This window comes from Petaurus breviceps, unplaced genomic scaffold (assembly GCF_028583685.1).
Source record: "Petaurus breviceps papuanus isolate PSGF00001 unplaced genomic scaffold, PetGlider_PUasm1.0 90792, whole genome shotgun sequence".
Lineage (NCBI taxonomy): Eukaryota > Metazoa > Chordata > Mammalia > Diprotodontia > Petauridae > Petaurus > Petaurus breviceps.
In genome coordinates this window covers 8,192,939-8,211,788 of record NW_027187347.1, presented here as the reverse complement: position 1 = coordinate 8,211,788, position 18,850 = coordinate 8,192,939, and the positions used below count along the sequence as shown (strand labels likewise).

General features: G+C 39.7%; 1 protein-coding gene across 1 annotated transcript in view; it reads right to left on the bottom strand.

Moving 5' to 3' along the window:
- TMPRSS7 (transmembrane serine protease 7) overlaps positions 1 to 18,850 on the bottom strand; it is an 88,438-nt gene that overhangs the window by 5,184 nt on the left and 64,404 nt on the right. Inside the window, exons 12-16 of the mRNA XM_069070022.1 lie at positions 17,130 to 17,237; positions 14,490 to 14,600; positions 13,501 to 13,617; positions 11,637 to 11,811; positions 3,837 to 4,105 (exon numbers count right to left, since the gene is read on the bottom strand). Coding sequence (XP_068926123.1) covers positions 3,837 to 4,105; positions 11,637 to 11,811; positions 13,501 to 13,617; positions 14,490 to 14,600; positions 17,130 to 17,237 — 780 coding nt within the window. The remainder of the gene's footprint in view (positions 1 to 3,836; positions 4,106 to 11,636; positions 11,812 to 13,500; positions 13,618 to 14,489; positions 14,601 to 17,129; positions 17,238 to 18,850) is intronic.

The following is an 18,850-nucleotide window of genomic DNA, read 5'->3' as shown; positions in this document are numbered from 1 at the left end:
GAAGGAAGGAAGGAAGGAAGGAAGGAAGGAAGGAAGGAAGGAAGGAAGGAAGGAAGGAAGGAAGGAAGGAAGGAAGGAAAAAAAGCAGTAAACCCCAAGTTAACTGGGCAGCTTTCAGCCATCAAAATTTACCTTCCTTTGGAGAGGAAGAGGGAGAGGAAGAGGATGAGCAGAGTTATCCAATCAGCTAGGTCCCCATTCAGGCAGCTCAGACTATTCACAGGTTTTATTTGTTCTTTGTTTTCAAAGAGGACCATGGCATCGAAGGCATAGGTCTTTCTGATTTCAAGTCCATCACTTTGTTATACCACACTTCTTTAAGAAGCACTCATTCTACTGGTGGGCAATAAGAATGTACATTGCCTAGCAAATATAGGACCAGATTTAGGTAATAGAAGTTATGCCCCACGATGCTGAGATTGTGTGTGTTTGGGACAAGGTGAAAGGGGAGAAGGACACAACAGATTCCTGGCAGATTAGTCCCAAAATATGAAGCAGGCTGAGACAGGGATTATTAGAGAGGCTCTGCTCCTCTATAGTGGGTGCAATCATGGGTGGAGGGGAAACTTTGAACATAAGTTTGGACATGTGAAACTAGTTAATTGGGAAGGTAGTGGTGCCCTCAAAAGAAATATAGGAGTTTGGAGAACAGGTTGGCTTAAGAAGGAAGATTATGAGCTCCATTTTGGATATACTGATGTTGAGATGATGATGAATGGATGTTCAGTAAGTAGCTGAAAATGAAGGACTATAACTCAAGAGAGATTGGGATTGGCTATTGAAATTTGGAAGTTATCAGGATAAGATGATAAATGAACCCCGGAACCTGATGACTTAACCAAAACAGAGATTAGAGAGAAAGAAGATAGCCCGGGACAGAACCTCTTATAAAATTCAACATTAGGGGAGAGGGATGATTATCTATAAAAGTAGACAAAGAAAGAGTGGTCAGACAGGTAGGTAATGTGAGGTAATGGATGGAGTGCCAGAACCAGAGTCAGGAAGACCAGTGTTCAAACCACACTGCACATAATTAGCTATGTGATCCCTAAACAAGTCACTTAATGTATTTCAGGCTGTTTTATCATCTGTAAAGTGATTATAATAATACCTACAACACCTAGCCCCACAGGACTGTTGCACAATATGGGATGCTATACTACATGCTAAGTGCTTTGCAAACCTTAATACTGTATATAAATAAATGCCAATTATTATAATTTTTAGGGGAAACCAGAGAAGGTGATGCCCCAAAAGGAAAGGAAGGAAAGACTATCCAAGAGAAGAGACACAAGTGTCAGAAGCTTCAGACTGAGAAAAGGTTATCAGATGTAATAGGAGATCACTCATCACTTTAGAGAGAGGAGTTTGAATTGTGTTATTGGTTTCAAAAGCAAAATTGAAAAGAACTGAGAAGAATTTGGAAGGTGAGGAAGTGCGCCCAAGGAGAACAGTTGATTTTCTAGGAGTTTGGCTAAAAGACAGAGTGGAAGGAATATTTAAGAAAAGGTTTTGTGGTTGTATTAGAATACAGGAGGGGTGTGTGTTTATAGACATCAGAAAAAGATAGTAAGGAAAGTGAAGGATATCAAAATCAAGAGTAAAGTTCTTTGAAATGATGGAAGGTGACAGATGCAAGCACAAGAATTTGTTTTAGCAAAAAAAGAAAAAGTATATCTTCTAATGAATGGAGCAAAAAAGAGAAGAAAGAAGAAGTATTTTGTGATTTTTGAGATATGGAATAGAGCATGAAAATGATTTCACAGCACATGGCTTCTATTTTTTAAAAAGTAGGAGGTAAGATCCTATGCTGAGAAGAAATGGACAGTGGTATGGGGATGTAGGGAGTAAAGAAAATCTTATAATCATAGACTTTGATACTTACAGGAAGCCTCAGAGGCCATCTAGTCCAACCTATGTGTGAAAGAAATCCCCTCTATAACATACTTGAGAAGTGGTCAGAAAGTTTGGAATGTAAGGTTTGGGTATATTGGAAGAATAACAGTCAGCTGTGAGGGCTCAGTTGAGATTAAATAACACAAATTTGAAGTAGATCAAGATGGCATTGTTATATGAGTTCAGGATCAAAGATTTAGAACTGAACAGAACCTAGGAGGCCACTTTGTCCAAACCCCTCATTTTACAGATGAGAGATTGAGTCCAAAAAAGGTTACATAACTTGCTTAAAGTCTTACAGTCAGTTTCAAAGGTGAAATTTGAACCTGGTCTTCCTAACTCCAAGTCTAGCACTCCATTCAACTACACCATACTTTTTCTAGCAGTACTGAACAATATATAATAACAGAGAAGATGAATGGTGGAGGATGATGTCTGGTACATAGTATTTAATAAATGCTCTACTTCTCTGTCTATTTATCTGTCTATCTATCATCTGTTTGTCCATCCATCCATCTATCTATCTGTCCATTTGTCTGTCTCTCTGTCTGTCTACCAGTTCACTTGCATGTCTATCTATCCATCTACTAGAGGTAATCCAGGATTGAGGTTTTGGAAAGCAGGAGTAATGATAGAACAAAGGGGTCAAAGACTCAAGGGTAAAAGATTCTAAATAACTACAGGGTCAGGACTGTAAAGAAAAGACCTCACAGGAGTGATGACCCAGGAAAACAGGAATGAGTGAAAGGTATCAAGGTTGTGGTGATGATGGAGAATAAGTTTAGGAGGAGTGAAGTGATAATTAGATTATAAAATTATGAAATAGGGGAAGGCACACCCAATTCTTTGGGTACTCTCCAGGAAAGACTACAATTGACAGTAGGAAACAGGCAGCAATTACATTTTAATGAGTCAGAGAGACAAGCAGCAGAAATGGTTCAGAGGCAGAGGGCAGCTCAGGAACAGGGGAATGGGATAGTGAAGGCGTACTATACCAGGAAAGGAATAAGAATGGGGAGGGGCAAAGAGTATCCCTCACATAACCATGGATTAGAATTGGGAGCTCAGAGATGGGTAGGTGGTACAGCGAATAGAGCACCTGCCTTGGAGTCAGGAGGACCTGAGTTCAAATCCTGGCTCAGATACTTAACACTTACTAGCCATGTGATCTTGGGCAAGTCACTTAACCCCAATTGCCCTGACTTCCCTCCCCTCCCAAAAAAAAGAAAAGAAAAAAGATTTGGGAGCTCAGGAGGGACAGGAATATGAGCCTCATTTTTGCAAGTTTTTTGGAGGAAACAGACCAGCTCCTATCTATGCCACCTCAAAGCTATCAGTAAAACTTCAAAGTCATCATCTCAAAGTTATTGGCACCCTTTTTGGTATTCTGCTGATATGCAGTTGTGGAGGTGTAGATTTTGAATGGAATTTACATATCATAGGGTCATAAGCCTTGACAAGCAACACCTATATGGTCTCTCCTGATTCAGCACATATTACAGGATGTGAATTTTAGTTGATATATGATACATTTTGTGAACTATGCTCTTTTGGTCTTTGGGATAGTTTGTATGTGACTTCCAGAATGTCCCTAGCAAATCTCATTTCTTGCTAAAACTCACTGACTGGAAGGAGAGGGAGTGGTCAGGGGGAGATACAATTTTAACATGATGAGTAAAGGATGGGAAGAGTAGAAAGGTAAGTTATTATGAGAGAAGGAACTTCAGAGTTGATCAAGGATGTGAAATTTATGTGAGATGGCAAGATCTAATGTATAATTATCACTGTGGGAGGTGGAAATGGAATAGAGATGTAGGTCATGAGATTTGAGTAGGCTGATGAGCTGGGAGGCTAAGGTATCGGAAGGTCCATCTGTGAGTTTATTGGATCATCCTTCTCAAGGTACTAAAGGAGGGGGCAATGAATGAGTGCTTGCTCACCTGCTTCATTCCTTCGTCCCCAGCCAGTTATCCAGCACTTCTCTCCACTGTGCACTTTCTGTCCAATGGGAGGAATACATATTGGCTGAATTAACTGCTTCATGGTTTCAGGCCAAGCAGTGCTCAGCTGCAGCAGGGCAATATCATAGTCAAAGGTTTGGCTATTATAGTACTCATGAACCACAATTCTTCTCACTGGAGAGACAAACTTGGCATTACCTTGTATGTACATCCCTAAGTGAGCAGTCCATGGTCTGGGGTCAGATAACCTGTCAGAAAAGGAGGAGGGTGTAAGGGCATCAATTTGTAGAAGTAAAAACAAATACTATATGAAATATTGAGGACACTGTCAAAAGGAAGCCCAAAGGATAGTGCACTAGATATATTTATTGCTACTGATGATGAGTAAGGAATAAGATACCTTTGTGCCTCATTGTCCTTGTTTTTAAAATGGTGGCAATCATAACTGTGCTGTATTCTTCCTTGACAAAAAAGAGATATTTATTTCAATAGTTTAATAATTCTGTGATCTAATCCATTTGGTGACTCCTTCCATGAAATAGATCACAGCCTAAGGCAATTGAATCAGACTGGATCCCTTCCCCCAGAAAAAGGTAGAGACAGTTGGGAATAAATGATGAATATAATTAATGAACCTGTAAGTGAACCAAAGCAATGTTATCAACTCCTGTGATCTTCTTTAACTAGTGTATAGATGATTGGTATATTCAAAGTGAGTCTGCTAAAATGTAGGTGGATATAGTCATAAAGAGTACCAATTTTTCTTGTCCTTCTTTCATTACATAAAACATTATAAGCTCGAACATTCATGAGATAGTCAGATGAGTCTGTAAATCATTAGTAGTTTTATCCTACTCCTGATATGTATCTCTCTGTTAACCATTGAGTTTCCTATTCTTCAGAAACTGTGGTATTCTCTAATTCATAGCCATCTAAAATTCCTTTAAAAAGTGATGGAAAAATATGGGTTCTATGTCAGGAAAACAGCTTGGGATTCTAAAGTTTGTGTGATTTTCCCAAATGCAATCCATGCCACTTTTCTCTTTAATTTTGGTCCTGAATAATGTTCTGTCTGTAGTGTCTGTTAAGGACAGATGCTGTGAGAATAATTTTTATATTCCTACTAAATTAATCAGTATTTACTCATTTCATCATGACTCAGTGGTACCAGTGATTGTGTATAAGTAAGATAAATGGGATAGAATTAACTGTTAGAATAAGAATTATGTAGGTTAAGGGCGGTTAGGTGGTGCAATGAATAGAGCACTGCCCCTGGAATCAGAAGGACCTGAGTTCAAATTTGACCTCAGATACTTAACACTTACTAGCCATGTGACCTTGGGCAAGTCACGTAACCCCAATTGCCTTACCTTACCCCTCCAAAAAGCAACAAAACAAAAAACAAAAACAAAAGAATTATGTAGGCTGGAATTAATTGACCTATCTACTGATGATAATATCAATGTATTAATGATTATATTACTTTTAATTGATAGATTTATATTATATAGATTTATAGTTTGTTACTTAGATCTGTTTTAATTTGTGTTAGGAATAAAGATAAGAGATTGCTGTTGTCCCCTTGACTTGTATGAATGTACTTTGAGAGCTTCTGTATTCCAGAAAACCAGTTTCCCCTATTATTTTATTCCTTTGTGCCCAATGTTCATAAAATTTTAGAGGAAAGTCTCAGAATCTTGTTGTCTAGTCACTGACTAAAAACACTCATAATTGATACATGTGAAAAGTCTGAAGATTCAACTTTGTCAGTTGAGGGACATTTCCCTTTGGACAATCATGTGGATTTCCCTTTTTGGAATCAGTCAATCAAAGAATTGTACCACTTCAATTTATTTGGGGCATCCCTTTAATTGCTATGAAAGAAGCAAATTGTGGAGTAAAGGTATCCTTGACTGCAGAGGAGAGTCTTGGATCTAATTTCTTAGCAACCACCAGTTTCCCTAATAAATTAAACTGCTTCAAGTCTTGCCTCAGTTTCTCTTTGTTGTGGATTGGAATTTTGAGGTCATAATGTACTTATGAACTAAATTAACAGACTGCCTATGCCACAACATGCCACAATCTGAACAACAGTATTTTTTATCCATTTGATTACTTTGTGTAGACTCTAAGATAAAGTCTTTTGCATGGTCAGGGATTTTGCTGAACAGGTCCCATTTCAGTAATTGGCACAATATAATCTGCAGCCAGGATCGCGTAATGGGAATGTAAATTTTTAAGATCTTCCCTGCCCCTAGGCTACAGTGCACCTGGAGCCTGGGGTGGGAGGCTTGTTTTTCAGTAGATACTTCTTGATTGGCCAGTGGGTCAATAAGGTTGTTACATTCTCTGAGCCAGGAGAAGGGTATATAAACCCTGATTTGAGGCTTTGTTTTGGGGCTCACTTTGAGAAGTGTTCTGTGATTTGATGTGGATTCTGGGAAGCCGTTGTCCTGAGCCCCCCGGCTTTGAAAAAACCCAGATGTTGAAACCCAGATGTTGACTGGGTATGGATGTAATGGTTGGACAGTTTGAAATCTACTAGATCTGTTTCTGTCTTGATAATTCTGTCTGTGTACTTTGAAGTTCGGGGTGCTGACCTTTTCCCCTGAACAAGGTAAACGATATATGTCTGACTGATTAAGGTAAGCTTGTTAACCCATTTTGAGTTGCTTTCCTTTATCAAAGCAGATCCAAGAACCTGTATTGGCAGCAAACCCTGAGGACGCTTGGGGTGCTTGCTGCTACAGATCGCCAGGAGAATTTCACCATCTGTAGGGAGCCCCTTTTCAGTTAGGCGCTCTGTAGAAGACATCTTCCCTGGCGATGGCAAACACCTTTGGTGAGCCTTCTTGTTTTATGAATTGTGATACTGATCATTCAACAAAAGCATCTTTATAGATGAATTTGTCAAGGAATATTGGACAATTTTAATGTGCATGGGGACATCTTGACATAACCTAATGGGTACGTTTTGCTATACCAAGTCAAATTACACACACACACACACACACACACACACATGTGCCATGTTCAGGAAGATTAGCACCTCTGGTGCAAGGGCTTCCTGAGCCCTTTTCATGGATGCTCATCCACCTTTGGTGCACAACTATTTCACCCAACTCTCAGCTGTGGCTCCAAGAAGTTGTAGTATGTTCAGTGGGCAGGGCAACTAGGTGGTACAGTGAATAGAGCACCGGCCCTAGAGTCAAGAGGACCTGAGTTCAAATATGGCCTCAGACACTTAACACTTACTAGCCATGTGACCTTGGGCAAGTCACTTAATCCCAATTGCCCTGCTTTCCCCCCTCCAAAAAAAAAAGTATGTACAGTGGTCACACCCTGATAAGCCATCTTGAGAGATGGGCTAAACCAGGTTAAGGGTAACCAATAGACCTCAAACCCAGCAATGAGTCAGCAGGGATGGGGAAACTGCAGCCCTCAAGGTCACATGTGGCCTTCTAGGTCCTTGAGTATACATAGCCCATTGACAGAAGCCAAACCTCACAGAACAAATCTTCTTAATAAAACAATTTGACTCAGTCAAAAGGCCGCACCTAGGATCTAGAAGGCCACAGGTGGCCTCAAGGCTGCAGGTTCCCCACCCCTGAGAGGGGGATGTCTACCCCAAGCATATGAAGACTTTCCCCAGTGGAATGGGTGGATGAGAACCATTTGCTCCAATGACCATGAAGGTAGCTGAAGTAGGTTCCATGGAGTGCTTAAAGCCTGGTCAGGCACAAAAGATGCCAAGATCATCCATTGCATCCCAAGTCATTGCCAGTCAACCTGACTTTTGTTTTGTCACTGAACTTAGAAGGAGAAAGTAAAGCTGATGACTTTGTGCAACACTGCCTCAGTTAAATCAAATTCACACGCAAGGCATCACCCGTGATGTCATTGGTCCTCTTCGAAAACCAAGGACAAATAACCTACATGTACATGTATGTATGTATATGTATGCATGTGTGTACCTATGCAAGCATGTATAACCAATGCAGCAAGTTAGCAGGACCTTGTGTTCTTTGTACCTTTCAGTCAAATGTGGAGATGAGAGAGCATGCTAAGAAAATCAAAGAATCCCAGAGTTGGGCAGGATGTTAAAATTCATCTCATCCATCTCATACCTGAGGAGGCCTCCTCCATGACTGCTCATTATTAATTATGATCTAGCTTTTATATGAAGACTTGGGGGGCGGAGGCGGGGAATCAATGCCTCCTGAGCCAGTTCACCCCAACCTGGACCGTTATAATTGTTAGAAAGTTTGTCCATAAATTGAATAAAAACTCTACCTTCTTCTTGGTGTCCAAGCAAAATGAGTCTTATCCTTTTATTTAACAGTCCATCAACGACTTGAAACTAGCTATCATGTCCCTCTACACTTTTCTTCTCCAAGTTGAATATGTTCATTTTCTTTAACTGATCATTTTATAGTTTTTAATTCTCTCACTACACTCTCTGTAGAAATACTGCAGCTTGTCATGAAAATTTCCAGTTGCTCAAGTACTCACAAGAAATATGTTCTATGATAGAAGAAACACAGTTTAGAACTTTGGCTACTAACAGTAATTCATAACTTACTTATAATGTTTAACAACAAAAAATGGCATCTTCTCATTGGTAATTCAGATAAAATGCTACCAGTCTTCCCATTCATTCTGTCAAGGTTGTTTTGAAGTGACAAACAGGTGGAGTAGATGGTTTTCAGGGGCTTTGGCCCTGCTTTAGTGATCAAGGGATATTAAGAGCTAGAGCATAGATATTATTTTATTATGAACAGGAATGTTTAAGAGGCAGTGTGGGGTGGTGAAAAGCAGTAATCACTATTCTGAAGCCAGAGTAGGATATCATCTTTTCTGTGCCAAGTGGTGGAAATTTCTTGTCAGATCCTGCTGAATCCTAAGTCCCAACACCCTAAGGCCTCAAGCAAGTCATTGAATCACAATATTAAGTAAGGTGTGTAAGACAACTCTGGGCACCGTAGTACCAGACTTACTCTAGTTGTTGATAAAAAAAGCATTGAAAGCTCTGGGAAGTATCTAGCACAGTGCCCGCCCCTCCCTCCCCACCCCACTCTCCTGCCTTTTTTCAGTCTGACTTGTTGTTTCCTAAGTGTGAAGAATTCCTGATATAAAACCTCTCTCCGATGCTACAGATCAGAAACTTGAATGTAACTCATAGTCTTAAAGAGTGACCTGGGACCTGAGATGCCCATGATATCTGCTATGTACTACTGGTGCCTCTCATGCCTTGCCCAATTAATAAATATTTGTTGAACTGAATTAAGTCAGCAAAAATGCTTACACAAACCAAAAATGTATGATTAATCATTTACTTAGCAGACTGGCAGGCATCTGGTTAGAAGATAGGACTTGGAGAATTTATTTGAGGGAAACTTGTGGTTTAAGGACTGACTGAATCATTACGCATAAAGACTTTTGTTTCAAAATAAATAAAGATTACAATTAGGCAGGGTACCTGCATGACTCCTGGGACTGTTCTACTAGGCTGAGGGTTCTTAACCTTGAGTGTGTGTCATAGACCCCTTTGAAAATCTGGTACTGCCTATAGACTTCTCAGAATGTTTTTAAATGTATAAAGTAAAATACATAGGAATAAAAAAATGAAAAAAGATGTCAATTTCTTCCCCACCCAAGTTCATGGACCACCTAAAATCTTTCCAGTAATCCCTTGGGCATCTGGACCCCCAGTTAAGAACCCCTGTACTAGGGATAACAAGTAGCTAGGGCTTTTGTTTGTTTTGTTTTGAGATTGAGTTTCCTATCTCACCCCAGCTAAAAGTGTAGTTGCCTCAATCCCACTACTAATTAGCATGGCAGCTTTTGACCTGCTCTTTTTTCACCCCTCCTTAGGTAACCTGGTGGCCCTCCACTTCCAGCGCATCAATGATGCCAGACTTAGTATGAACACCCAATCAAATTTAGCCCTCCCACAGTTCAGGACTCCTGACCTCAAGAATCTTCCAACCCCTACCACTACCACTATAGAGTACAGGTGTATGTCACCATGCTCGACTATTTACATGCTATTAATAGTCTGGAAATCCTCTTCCTGACAAAACTATTCCTATTTGCTCAGGACAAAATCGCTTGCTTAGAAAATCCCAGGGAATCAGCAAAGAAACTAAGTCTATAGCTTCTGTAAAATAGCAGGTTAGAAAATAAACACACATAAATCAATAACAGGGCAGTTAGGTGGCTTACTAGACAGAATCCTGGGTCTAGAGTCAGGAAGACTCATCTTCCTGAGTTCAAATCCAGCCTCAGACACTTACTAGCTGTGTGGCCTTGGGAAAGTCATTTAACCGGTTTGCCTCCATTCCTTATCTGTAAAATGAACTGAAGAAGGAAATAGCAAACCACTCTAGTTTCTTTGTTTAAAAAAAATGAGGTCATAAAGAGTCAGATAGGACTGAAACAGTAACAAAAACAACTACAAATCAGTATCACTTCCATCTAGCAGGAACCAAATCTGGGGAAGTTCCATTCACAATAACTACAAAATGCATAAAGCATCTGGGAGTAAACCTACCAAAGTGCATTATTTACCAGTATAAATACAATGACAAAATGTTCCTTAAAGAAACAAAGAAAAACTTAAATAGTTGGTTTCATATTAAGTGGTCATGACTAGGCCATGCCAACATAATGAACTTGACAAAGATCAATATACAAGTTTAGTGCTATACCAACATAAATACAATATAACTAGACAAAATAATAACAAAATTCATTTTGAAAAATAAAAGCTCTACATAAGAAAGATAATATAATCTTGGGTTGCATTCAGAATGGCATATTATTTCAAATGAAAGATGTGATGGATCTACCATACTGTACTCTGACCAGATCACATGCAGAAAATTAGGCTTGGTTCTTTCTAGGTACTGCATTTTAGGGAGAATACTGATAACCTGGAGAACATTCAAAAGAAAATGACTAAAATGGTGAAGGGGCTTAAGGTGATTCCATATGACAATAAGCTAAAAGAACTGAGGGCACTATGTGACACAGAGGGTAGAGTACCACCCCAGGAGTTGGGAAGGACCTGAGTTCAAATACTGCTTTAGATACTAGCTGTGTGATGAGGGAAGGGAGGAATGGAGGAAAGAAGGAAGAAAGAACTGGTGATATCTGGCCTTGAAAAGAAAAGACTAACTAGGGGAAACCTTACTCCTGCCTTCAAGAATTTGTAAGACTGAGAAGTGGAAAAGACATTTGGCTGGTTTAAGGCCAGAGGGCAGAATTATGCGTGGAAGTTGAAAAGAAACCAATTTAGTCTTGATAAAAGGATAAAAAGAAAATTTTCCTTAAAAATAATGCTATATTTATAAATATACATGCTATATATATGTATATATATATATATGGGCAGCTAGGTGGCACAGTAAATAGAGCACCAGCCCTGGAGTTAGGAGGACCTGAGTTCAAATTTGACCTCAGATGCTTAACACTTACTAGCCGTATGACCTTGGGCAAGTCACTTAACCCCAATTGCCCTGCTTCCCCTCTCCAAAAAGCAAAAAAATACAAAGATTGAAAAAAAAATAATGCTATATAAAAGTAAAGGCAATGCATTCAGTTGACTGGATGATGCTGGATGATGGAGATTTTATAAAGGAAAGTTTTCTTCAGATATGGACTGAACTAGGTAACCTACAAGGCCCTTCCAAATCCACAATTCTGCAATTCTTTCACCTGAGGAGATGGGAAGGCAGCAAACATTGCCACAGGAGGTTAGGAAAGTTTCTGTCTTACCTGTTTCCTTGGAAACAATGGGCTGCAGAGAGGAGCCACTCCCTGGAGATGACTGAAGCACCGCAGTAAGCAGACCCAACAAAATGGAGACTGACTTGCCATGGCCACCCCCCTTCCAGAGTGTCAGAACCACCAATGATGCGGTGGAGAATAGAGGAGAAAGTCCTGCTGCAACCTTTGACAGTGAAGAGAAACAAAATCAGGTTTGTACTGGAACTGGGCCCTACCACTGCTGTAAATGAGTGTCTGCTTCTCCCAGAGGAGAGTGAACTTTTGGGTTTTCCCTGAGGCTGGTGCTACCCAAACAGCTTCCCCTCAGCTCACTTCTACACATATTCTTCCTTTTTGTGTGCAAAAATTATATCCCATCTATTTGTGACAGGGCTTGGGGAAGAGGAGGGAGGCAGCAGTGATAAGCTGAGAGGAATCATCCTGAGGGAAGGGCCTGGTGGCTAGAGTTGGCCAAGTGACCAGAGAAACCAGAAGAGCTTTATAATGTATGGGCAGGAAGTCAAGATAAGATCCAAATAGAACAAAAGCTGAAAGATTTCAAAATGGAGGTCATTGTAAGCCTGGAGGGGAATGGGGGATGTGGGGGTGGAGGAGATGACATGCAACCACACATTAATTATTACAATGTCACAAGGAGATTGTAAACAATGTTTGTTCCAGAGATGGGAATGATACTTGACAAGGATTCACAATAATGGTTGAATCCATTCAGAGGTTTTATGCTGCTCTAATGAGTTTCAATAGCATGAAAGTTGATGAATGTACCCATGCAGGGTGTTCCAAAAGCTTTAATGCAGTTTTAAACCATTGAAGTTTATATAATTGTAGCCATAGACCTAGAGCTGGAATGGATCCCTGAAACTTCTAGTCCAAACTCATTTTGCATTAAAAGGAATGGAGACCCAGGGAAGTTAGGTGGCTTGTCCAAGGCCACACAAGTAGTAAGCATGAGGTATACCACACATATAACACATATGTATGTGTAAATGTGTGTATTGTATGTATAATGTTGGTGACTACGAATGACTTACTCAAGGTAACAGCTACATAATGAGGACGCATGCATGCATGTATACATGCATACACATATATCCTGTATGTACATGCATGCATTTGGGACAAATATATATGTATGTGTATGTATATGTGTGTATGTGTATATTTATCTCTGCATTGTGTACTTGCTATCCCAAGAGTGATATTTGTAGACACAAGAGTGTGTATGTGTATGTATGCATGCATGCATGTATGTGCATGTGTGTATGTGCATATACATACAAACATGCATGTGTATGTGTAAAGAGAGAAATCACATTAAACTCAACTATATGCATATAAGGTATATCTGTGTATGTGTGTTATTATTACTATTATTATTAAATTTTAGTCTTGATTTCTTATCTAATGACTCAACATTGGCTAATGCATATATCCAGGAGGGGAGGGAGGAAAGAAATCAATCCATTCATTATGTTTCAAGTGAAACTTCTATTCTCCAAGCTATTTATTTGTAATGCCTTCATCTGGAGCATTAGCCAGCATAAGCTCATGAAACAGAGTTTTATTTACAAATGACTTATCAAGGCAAAGGTCACTTTACACTTCTATTACAAAAGATAGCTCCCTTTTAATTTTTTTTTTTACATTCTTTCTTGGTTTTGTTCTTTCTTCCCCATTTTCTCCCAATAAAAATCATAGATTTTCTACCTACTTTTGCTTGTTACGTGGAGATATTTAATATTTAACATGTTCACTCCGTGAATTTTAGTTTAGATGGAGATTAAAATTTAAAATCAAATAAGCTGAAGAAATAAGGGCATCATAGGTTAAGAAGATCCTTCTTCATACTTACTACAGCCTTTCTCATCACTCCCATCCGGGCAGTCTACTGTCCCATCACACTTGGCATTTTGTTTTCTAAAGCAAACATCATTGCCACACTTAAAAGTCTGGTTGTTGCATGGAATTCCTAAAAGAAAACCGAAGGAGAAATTTATTCTGTTGTTACCTCATCAGCGAGTGATAAACATGAGTCTTCGTAAATTTCATTACTCAGTGTGTTTTGGCCAAATGCTGTGTTTACTGCTGCAGGAAAAAAAAAAGAGGAAGGTGGAAATGAAATTATCTCAATTCTGAGGTCTCATTTAAAGACAGTGATGCTGGAAATAGATGACGCTGTTTGGTGACTTTTCTAATCAGTCTATGATAAAAAGCAATTGGGTGTCAAGGATTTGAGTCCATAGTCTTTTCTGGGAAGAAAAGTACTAATATCACATTTATATAGTGCTTTAACATATACAAAGCACTTTACAGCTATTGTATTTTCTCAACAACCCTAGGGGGTGAGTGCTACTATTATCCCCATTTTACAGATAGGGAAATTGAGATTCAGAAAGGTGATTTATGTAAAACACAGCTAGAAAATATTTGTGGCAGGTTTCAAATTTAGGTTTTCCTGATTCTATCCAATTCTCTGTCCACTACAGTGTACCACGTGGCTGCTTAAAAAAAAAAAAGACAGAAGCCATCATTAAAATCATTTGCTTCTTGTCAGAAGTAAACCAGTGAAAACAAGGTTCTTAGAAAACCGCAGGACATTGAGTTCTGAAGAGGCCAGATCCACATACCCTTAGAGGGCTTATTCTGTTGTGTGGCATACAGTAGTGCCTCACGCCATTGACACTAGCAGAGGGAGGGGGTCTTGTCAGTCAAATGACCTCAGTTTCCCTACGCCTTTGAGCTACAAAAAAAGCAAAAGGATAAATAGCACCCCATACTTAACAGGCACACATGTCCCAGAAAGAGACTTAGGGAAAAGTCTGCAGACTGAAGATTCCTTACTCTGAGTACAGTTTTGTTCATCTTGGCCATCTTCACAGTCCCTAAACCCATCACAGACCAGGGGGGCCTGTGATTTGAAGGCACTGACATTGCAAGCAGGCTTGAGCATGCCTAGAACGAGAAGCAGAGAGCAAACTAGTGAGTCGGAGTCGTTGTTGGGAAGCTTTGGGGATGAGAAATGCTGCTCTTAAGGCAGCAGCTGCACACTGGGCATGCGAACTTTGTGAAATTAAAAGACCTTCAGCCCACTGCTCCAAAAACCAATACCCTCCTGGTTCTAAGACGCCCAACCCCAATGACAGCTGGCAAACTGTAGACACATGGTTTGCAGGGAATGAATTAAACAGCAGGAGTCCATTCTTAAGTATTTCTTCTTGTTAAAAAAGAAATTATTTGGCATTCATAGATGATAAAGCATACATTTACCTCAGTACTCCCATCCTAGTAATACTCTCATGAAGCTCCTTGGGACAAAGACAATGCCTTTTGTATACAAAACAGTGTCTACTCTGAACCTAGCAGCCAAGCTAAGTAATTGGAGAGTTAAGTGGATACTTTGTGAAACTGAATGAATTCTTCTACGCATTCAACCCAGTGCATAGTGGTGGGTCATCTTTGGTTCCTGTAATGCCACCATCATTATATCTATCTGTTCACGTGTCTTAACAGATTTAATTCAATAAACATTTATTAAGCACCTACTATGCTCAAGGTGCTATGCTAAGTCCTGAGGATACAAATTAAAAAAAAAAAGTTCCTGGGATCAGTATGGGCCCTAGAGTAGAAACCTAGAGTAGAGCTGCCAATGGAAAATGAAGAGTGACCCAGAAAGTCCTGAGCCCTTTGGGAGGAGTTTATTTCTCCACCCTCTAACCTTTCAATCACAGGGGCGAGGCAGATGAGGGGGTTGAGAAGGCGTTGAGCATGGAAGCATCTCCTTTGAGTGTGCTACCTACAATCCTTAAAGGATTTCATTCAGCTTCTGATCTACTCCCAAGCAGTAGCTCAAGAAAAGTGGGTGTATGCTCACTTACTAAACAGCAATAGCTTTCCGAGGTGATAATGACATAATTAATCCCTTTGCTGTAAAACCTTATGGTGATAAAGCAAAAGATGACAATGATCAGTGATGGGAAGTTATACCAATTCATTAGGTGATTATTTAGACCTAAATGATCAACATCATATATCTATGTATTGTATGTTGATTCATATAAATTGATTTTAATTTTTCTAGGGGTATGTGTTATGTTCAAAGAGAACTAACTCCAGCTAACATTTATGGCAGACCTGCACAACATATGGATACTTGCAGGCCACCAAAGGATTTCTGGTGGCTTGAAAAATATAGGGTTGCTGCTGTGTACTCTCTCCTGCTTGTCAAATGACCCGTGGCAAATTTGATTTTTTTTTCTCATATTGAAATTTTGATGACACAATATTACATCATGTAACCATATAGTATTATATTATAAATAAGTCATTACACTTACAGTCTGTCTCTGGTCTAACCTATCTGCGGTCAGAAGAAGTCTAGCCTATTTTAATTTGTCTCTACCTATTGCCAAGTCGTGCAGGTCTGCTTTATGGTATGTGGAGCAAGGGGTCTAAATCTTTGATTTCCGAAGGGTAGGGAACTCCCATAGGACATAGTCCCTCTTCAAAAGAAAATTATTCTCTCCTTTGAAAATTGCAGTCACTGAGAGATTATGTGATTTGTTTAGAATTACATAGTCAGCTAGACTTACATGTGTCAGCTAGACATGGACCCAGGTCTTACTGATTCTGAGACCTGAGTTCTGTTCAGTAAACATCATGCCACTGAAGCCTCTCAACTATGTTAATGAAAGAAAATAATTACAGCAAGCTATTACAATTACATGCAAACTCAACATCTAGGGCGTTTGGGAAAGGGTAGAACCAACATTGATTTATGGATTAGTTTCTCAAGACTTTTCCCTTAATCCATAAACATAATATTGGCAGCAACAAAAATCTCCCAAAATGAAACTATTCTCAGAAAAGGGGGACTTCTGGTGATCTTTTTCAATGTGCTCTAATGGCAACCTTTCAGTTACAAAATTGAGTCTTTCCTCAATGAGAATATATGTGGATTTAAGTGTTTTATAGCTCCTGAGTAGCACAGCGTATAGCCCCCTCTATCTCTTCTACCTACAATCTCCCAATCTCTTGACATCTGTGTGTGCTTTCCTAGGTCATTTTTCTTTGGTGAAAGAGTGCCCTTCTCTGCCTTCTTGCTTTTACCAATCAGCAAACTGAGCTCCAACTGTGGGGCTTGGGGAGGCTGGTGGGCCAGGAAGGAAATAAGGGTAGATGCATAAGAGATCAGTAACCATGAACATCCCAGGAGTGAGAGGCCTTAGTGAGGAGGGGGCCAAGGGAAGAGCTGGTCCAAACTGATATGCAAGGGGCTGCACAGGAGGTTAGGCAGACAGGAAATCAGAGTCAGAAAGTGACAAATGCAATTGGTCAAGAGGACTAGGCAGGAAGTCAGAAACTGAGTTTGAATACTACTGTGTAATGTGACTAAAAGATAGTAGTCTAAGGCTAAAAATTCAAGAGGGTGTATTCAAGGAGCTTTTTGTTGAGAAGAATCAGGCTGAAAACCCAGATACCAACCACAGTAAAGTTCATCACTTTCATCAAAGCAGTCATTGCTGCCATCACAGCGCTGAGCCTGGGGAACACATAAGCCAGTGGAACATCTGAAGTGATTTGCTGGACAAGCTAGAGACAAAAGAAGGCAGAGAAATGAAGCGCATTCCTAAGCGGCACAAGATCTCATAAGTCAAATACTCAAAAGGAAGCTGTCAAGCTAATTATTCCAATTTCCACAGGAAGCCTATGAGATAGGAATTTTAATTTCATGTCACCAAAATTTCTTCCCAGCATCACTGGTAGAAATTTCATTGTAACATTCTTATGCTTAGAAATTAAAAAAATAAATAAAAGGTAGTGTTGAAGGAAGGAGGAAGAATACAGATGAACAGGAATTTTGGATTAATATTCCATCTAGAGTCATATAGACTGTAGGGACAGCTAAGTGAGGCAGTGGATAGAGAGCTGGGTCTGGAGTAAAAACAACTCATCTTCCTGAGTTCAAATCTGACCTCAGACACTTACTAGCTGTGTTACCCTGGGTAAGTCACTTAACTCTGTTCGCCTCAGTTTCCTCATCTTAAAATGAACTAGAGAAGGAAATGGCAAACCACCTCAGTATCTTTGCCAAGAAAACCCCAAATGGGGTCATGAAGAGTCAGACATGACTAAAATGACTGAATGACAAGCGTCCTACGAAGATAAAGAATGACAGCAAGTACTGGCTGTACCCACCACTAGCAGAGCTGTATGGTCTTGGTTACTTAAGTTACTTAAACTTTCTGGGCTTCAGTTTCTTCATCTGTAAAAATAAGCAGGTTGGACAGAATGACTTCTGAGCTCCTGTGGTGCTGCTGTTTTCAGTTGTGTCTGACTCTTCATGACCTCATTTGGGGTTTTCTTGGCAAAGACACTGCAGTAGTTTGCTCTTGCTTTCTCCAGTTCATTTTACAAATGAGGAAACTGAGGTAAAAAGGGTTAAGTGACTTGCCCAGGTTTACACAGCTAATAAATTTCTGAGGCAGGATTTGAACTCATGGACATGAGTCTTCCTGATTCTATGCCAGTGGTCTATCCACTATGTCACCTAGCGGTCATATTCTGGTTTTCTAGGATTCTTAGGTCACACTGCCCACTGCCACCATACTAATGACTAAACTCTCTGATCCTGATCATGGCTCTCAGGGTTGAGATTAGAACATAGAATTATGAAGCCCAGGAGTTGGCAAACTATACGGCTGGATAGTCAAATCCTGCAGTTGTCACCTATGAGCTAAGGATGGTTTTAAAATTTTTTAAAATAATAAAACTTTATTTTAAAATGTAAAAGCCATTCTTAGCACCCTAGGCTGTATTTCTTTTGGGGGGGGGATATAGTTTGTTTACCCTTGATCTAGTCCAATAGACTTATAAGTCATCATATTAATTGTCTAGTCCAATTCTTTCATTTTATAAACAGAGAGGTTGGGGTCTAGAGAAATAATAAAGTGACCCCCAACAAATTTCACACAGCTATTTAGTGGCAGAGGTGTCATTTGAACCTTGGTTTCTGGACTCCCAGTCCAAGACTCCTTGTATTACACCACTCCTATTCATTTCTCTACATTAGCCCAAACAGTCACCTCCTTAATTTAAAATCAAATATTACCAAACAATTGCATCGTAGAGAGGTAGGCCCTCTCTGTTCTTGTACAAGGAAAACAGGTATAATGCTACAGTTAACATATCAGGGGAACTCTCAA